Consider the following 6,000-nt stretch of genomic DNA (forward strand, 5'->3'; position numbering starts at 1 on the left):
ATACAAATACAGCAGAGTCTCGATTATCCAACTTCTGCTTATCCAACATTCTGGATTATCTAACGTAGTCTGCCTTTTAGTAGATGTTTTTGTTGTCAATGTTTTAATACACCGTAATGTTTTGGTGCTAAATCATAAATACAGTAATTATTACATAACAGTGCCGTGAATGACTTTTTCTGTCAATCTGTTCTGAAACATCATTTTTTGTGATTAATTTGTAAAATCATAACGTAATTTGATGTTGAATAGGCTTCTCCTTAATCCCTCCTTATTATCCAACATTTCAGCTTATCCAACATTTCAGCTTATCCAACATTCCGCCGTCCCGTTTATGTTGGATAAGTGAGACTCTCCTGTACTATGAATAAATAAATAAACAAATATATTTTAACATTTTAATATTCTTGTTATTCTCTATTTGATGTCTCATATACAACTCTAAGATACTGTTTTAGCTAAAATAGGGAAGCACACACATTTTCTGTTTCTGTTTTATCAGACATTAAATATGTCTCTCGGTTGTTCACAACACTTCTACTTTGGAATTGACAAAATTCACAGCGAGAAAGTAATTTTTCTCCTGTTTACTTTCTCTTTTTCTCCCTCCTGCAAAGCTCCCACGGGACAAAGTTTGCAGCAGTCCTCTGCAAACAGTCAATTTTGTCCCCCAGGAAGCTAATCTTTCAAATTGTGGTTTAACATTAACTTAACTGCCTCACCGGGCACTGGGTTAAAAGAAACACAGTGGAGTGTTACACAATCACGAACTTCTATAAAGATGGTGGGGACACAATGCAACCATAATAATATTTAGGGATGAAGCTTCTGGAACATGGCCAAACAGCCCGAAAGACTCACAGCAACCCAGTGATTCCAGCCATGAAAGCCTTCGACAATACATTTAGGGATATATTTCAATTTAATGTATATACTTGAGTATAAGCCGACCCGAATATAAGCCGAGGCACCTAATTTTACCACAAAAAAACCTGGGAAAACATTGACTCCAGTATAAGCCGAGAGCGGTAAATTTCAGAAATAAAAATAGATACCAATAAAATTACATTAATTGAGGCATCAGTAGGTTAAATGTATTTGAATATTTACATAAAGCTCAAATTTAAGATAAGACTCTCCGACTCTGATCAAATCATTATTCTCATCTTCTTCAATGTAAATGTGCTTATGTATCCTTTTAATAATAATAGAGGAAAATAATATATGCAATAATAATAATACAGTAATAATAATAATAAATACAGGAAAATAATACAAGTAATAATAAATAGAGTAAAATAACAAATGCAATAATAAGAAGATCAGAGTGAAATAATAAATGTATTAATAATAATAAAAGTACAGTAAAATAAATGTAATAGTAGCAACAATAATAGAGAAAAATAATAAATGTAACAATACCAGTAATAATAGAGAAAAATAATGAATGTACCATATATTCTCAAGTATAAGCTGACCCAAATATAAGCCAACCAGGACCCTCACCCGAGTATAAGCTGAGGGGGGCTTTTTCAGTTTTAAAAAAGGGCTGAAAAACTAGGCTTATACTCGAGTATATACAGTATATCCCCTTCCAAATTAAAGAGCAAAAAACATAAGGGAATCAAATGCATTGGATAATCTAGAACCTTGGAAAAGCAAGTCTTGGATAAGTGAGATTCTACTGTAACATAATATGTACAAAAGGACAGAACATACTACAGTAGAGTCTCGCTTATCCAACATAAACGGGCTGGCAGAACGTTAGTAAAGGTAAAGGTTTTCCCTGACGTTAAGTCCAGTCATGTCTGACTCTGGGGTTGGTGCTCATCTCCATTTCTAAGCTGAAGAGCCGGCGTTGTCCATAGACACCTCCAAGGTCATGTGGCCGGCATGACTGCATGGAGCGCTGTTACCTTCCCGCCGGAGCGGTACCTATTGATCTACTCACATTTGCATGTTTTCGAACTGCTAGGTTGGCAGGAGGGCAGAACGTTGGATAAGCGAAAATAAGGAAGGATTAAGGAAAAGCTTATTAAACATCAAATTAGGTTCTGATTTTACAAATTAAGCACCAAAACATCATGTTTTACAACAAATCGACAGAAAAAGCAGTTCAATACATGGTAATGTTATGTAGTAATTACTGTATTTATGAATTTAGCACCAAAATATCACAATGCATTGAAAACATTGACTACAAAAACACTGACTACTAAAAGGCAAGCTGCGATGGATTATCCAGAACGTTGGATAAGCAGAGGTTGGATAATCGAGAATCTACTGTACTAGCATCCTCCACTCTACAATGAGTATGCTTGCGTCCTTTCTCAGTATGGAAGTTCTAAAAAAAAAAAAAAAACCCAACCCCTTCATATCCAAAAATATAACGTTATGTGTGTGCTCTCATATAACCCTATACACGTATTATTGGGACTCATGGTTAATATGTGCAGTCTGGCTTCAAGGTTTTGGTTTTTTAAGCAATATAAATGCATAATCATGAAAGGTAGGAAAGCATGAAACAGCTGAGGCTTTACTCTGTTCCAGGAGGCAGATGTTCGTTGAATTATAAAAAAAAATCAGAGTGTGCTTGCCACAGGCATCTCGACTTGCTCCTGGGAGGGTAGCTGTATAAAGGGATAAATATATTTATACTGCTGAACCATCTAGGTTAATGTTGCCTTTAGCAACTCCACAACTTGGTCCCTCCAGATGTTCTGAACGACTATTCCTATCAGTTCCAACCATGGCTGATGATTAAAGACGATGAGGTCCAAATAACTGGAAGGCATCAAGTTGAGGGAGATCGTTAAGAAGCTTTGGGAAACGCTGCCTTGCCGTTTTAAGAAGAAAGCCTCTGCCGTCGTTGCCTCTGGGTTTTGGCAACAGCGCGTCAAGGCTTCCATGTGGACTTGGTCTTTCAGAGTTTTTAGCATGCTTTGGGGCAGTGAAAGTCTTTGGAGTCTTCCCTTGAGTGTTAAAAAATGTAAGCCTTTGCTAATGCTGATCCTTCGACTAATGCCAATCCCTCACTTTCATTTTCAGCGTCTTTTCTTTGGGGGAAGGAGTGTCTTAATGTATTCCCGAAACTCCTAAAGCTGCCAAAGGATTACATAATAGAAAGATAATGGTAGCTTTCTTTGCTCCTCTAGTGATTTGGTGAACCTAGCAATTTAGAGGCTACAAGAAAAGAACTAGAGCACCACATGCGGAGTACACATTTCCTACCTCTGGCATAGAATGAACTTCAAAAAAAAGTAGAAATCTGACAACTTATATCCTTGACACGGTGAGCATTTCACCAGCTCCTGATACAGGTTAAGCATCACTCATCCAGAATTCCAAAATATGAAAGTCTCCAAAATCCAAAACAGGTAACATGAATGGCTGAGGTAGGGACACTGTTGCTTTCTGATGATTCAATGTTCACAAGCTTTTTCATTAAAACAATAACAGTAAAATAACGTTCATAAAATACATAATAATAATAATAATAATAATTTTATTCTTATACCCCGCCCCATCTCCCCGAAGGGACTCGGGGCGGCTTACATGAGGCCATTCATCACTCACTGCACCCTCGCAGTGATGTTGACCGGCTATATCTGCCTAGAAGATCAGGGGGCAGAGGACTCTTACAAGTAAAACAAGCAGTCAAAGAAGAAGAACATGCCCTGGCAGAAGATGTAAACCAAAGTGAAGAACCTACTTTGATTGAAGTCAAAAATCAGAAACTCTTCAAAGCACAGCAGACAAAAAACCAGTACAAGAAAACCGCACTACAAACTAGAGCTGACAGCTGGCACAACAAGACATTGCATGGAAAGTTCCTTGACAAAATTGAAGGAAAAGCTGATAAGGAGAAGACCTGGCTCTGCCTCACGAATGGGACCCTGAAGAAGGAGACAGAAGGCCTGATCCTTGCAGCCCAGGAGCAAGACATCAGGACAAAGGCCATTCAGGCCAAGATCGAAAAATCAGCTGATGACCCAAAATGCAGACTGTGCAAGGAAGCTGACGAAACCATTGATCATATCCTCAGCTGCTGTAAGAAAATTGCACAGACAGACTACAAACAGAGGCACAACTATGTGGCCCAAATGATTCATTGGAACTTATGCCTCAAGTCCCACCTCCCAGCAGCAAAGAACTGGTGGGATCACAAACCTGCAAAAGTATTGGAAAATGAACACGCAAAGATACTGTGGGACTTCCAAACCAGACTGACAAAGTTCTGGAACACAACACACCAGACATCACAGTTGTGTAAAAGAACAAGGTTTGGATCATTGATATTGCCATCCCAGGTGACAGTCGCATTGACGAAAAACAACAGGAAAAACTCAGCCGCTCTCAGGACCTCAAGATTGAACTTCAAAGACTCTGGCAGAAACCAGTGCAGGTGGTCCCGGTGGTGATGGGCACACTGGGTGTCGTGCCAAAAGATCTCAGCCGGCATTTGGAAACAATAGACATTGACAAAATCACGATCTGCCAACTGCAAAAGGCCACCCTGCTGGGATCTGCACGCATCATCTGAAAATACATCACACAGTCCTAGACACTTGGGAAGGGTTCGACTTGTGATTTTGTGATACGAAATCCAGCATATCGATCTTGTTTGCTATGTCATAATAAAATAATAATAATAATAATAATAATAATACATCACACAGTCCTAGACACTTGGGAAGTGTTCGACTTGTGGTTTTGTGATACGAAATCCCGCATATCTATCTTAAGCGGCTGAGGGGGAAAAGGAAAGGGCCTGAGGCTGTGAGGAATGGTGGGAGTTGCAGTCCAAAACACCTGGAAAGAAGGCCCAACTTTGCTCACAACTTTGTCAACAATAACAGGCCTACTGTCAACAATAACAGGCCTACTGTCAACAATAACAGGCCTAATGTCAACAATAACAGGCCTAATGTCAACAATAACAGGCCTAATTCAACAATAACAGGCCTAATGTCAACAATAACAGGCCTAATGTCAACAATAACAGGCCTAGTGTCACTTTAAGGCCTCTTTGTGTCCCGCTACAAAAGGGACCCGACGGGAAACGCGTCCCCTTGGAATAAGGTTCCGGCCTATCTCCCTCTTTCAACGTTTGTCAAACTTCCGTGAGGAGATTATTTATTGACATTATTGAAATAAGTAATAATAACGACAAAAGCAGCCGGTACCTTCCCGGAAAGGAGCCAAAGTCCTGCCCCGGGCTCCGAGGAACCTCTCCCGCGCCTCTTCGGCCATCCTGAGGGAAATCCTCTCGTCTCCGCCGGCCGTCGATCTCAAACAGGGAAGGGGGCGTGGCCACGTTCTGCGCATGCCCAGTTCGGGAAGGCGGGAAGCACGCTCGCGTTTCATCATCATGGCGGAACTCCCATATGCGGATGACAACGAAGCCTGTGCGCATTCAGAAGAAGACTTCAAAGCCGCTCTGCGTTTCGCCCACAGCTGTGGCAGGCATCCTCAGAGGTTGTGAGGTCTGTTGGAAACCAGGCCAGTGGGGTTTATGTATCTGTGGAAGGATGAAAGAAGTCTTGTCTGCTTGAGGCAAGTGTGAATGTTGCCGTTGGCCACCTTGATTAGCATTGAGTGGCCTGGCAGCATCAAAGCCTGGCTGCTTCCTCCCTGGGGGAATCCTTCGTTGGGAGGTGTTATCTGACCCTGATTGTGGAAGGATGAAAGAAGTCTTGTCTGCTTGAGGCAAGTGTGAATGTTGCCGTTGGCCACCTTGATTAGCATTGAGTGGCCTGGCAGCATCAAAGCCTGGCTGCTTCCTCCCTGGGGGAATCCTTCGTTGGGAGGTGTTATCTGACCCTGATTGTGGAAGGATGAAAGAAGTCTTGTCTGCTTGAGGCAAGTGTGAATGTTGCCGTTGGCCACCTTGATTAGCATTGAGTGGCCTGGCAGCATCAAAGCCTGGCTGCTTCCTCCCTGGGGGAATCCTTCGTTGGGAGGTGTTATCTGACCCTGATTGTGGAAGGATGAAAGAAG

General features: G+C 41.4%; 1 protein-coding gene across 1 annotated transcript in view; it reads right to left on the minus strand.

The window, feature by feature from the left end:
* The window catches only part of cpped1 (calcineurin like phosphoesterase domain containing 1), a 42,769-nt gene extending 37,381 nt beyond the window's left edge, over window positions 1–5,388 (minus strand). The window contains exon 1 of the mRNA XM_062964544.1: window positions 5,187–5,388. Coding sequence (XP_062820614.1) covers window positions 5,187–5,373 — 187 coding nt within the window. The 5' untranslated portion in view covers window positions 5,374–5,388. The remainder of the gene's footprint in view (window positions 1–5,186) is intronic.
* Between the last annotated feature and the right edge of the window lie 612 nt (window positions 5,389–6,000).

This window comes from Anolis carolinensis, unplaced genomic scaffold (genome assembly GCF_035594765.1).
Source record: "Anolis carolinensis isolate JA03-04 unplaced genomic scaffold, rAnoCar3.1.pri scaffold_13, whole genome shotgun sequence".
NCBI lineage: Eukaryota > Metazoa > Chordata > Lepidosauria > Squamata > Dactyloidae > Anolis > Anolis carolinensis.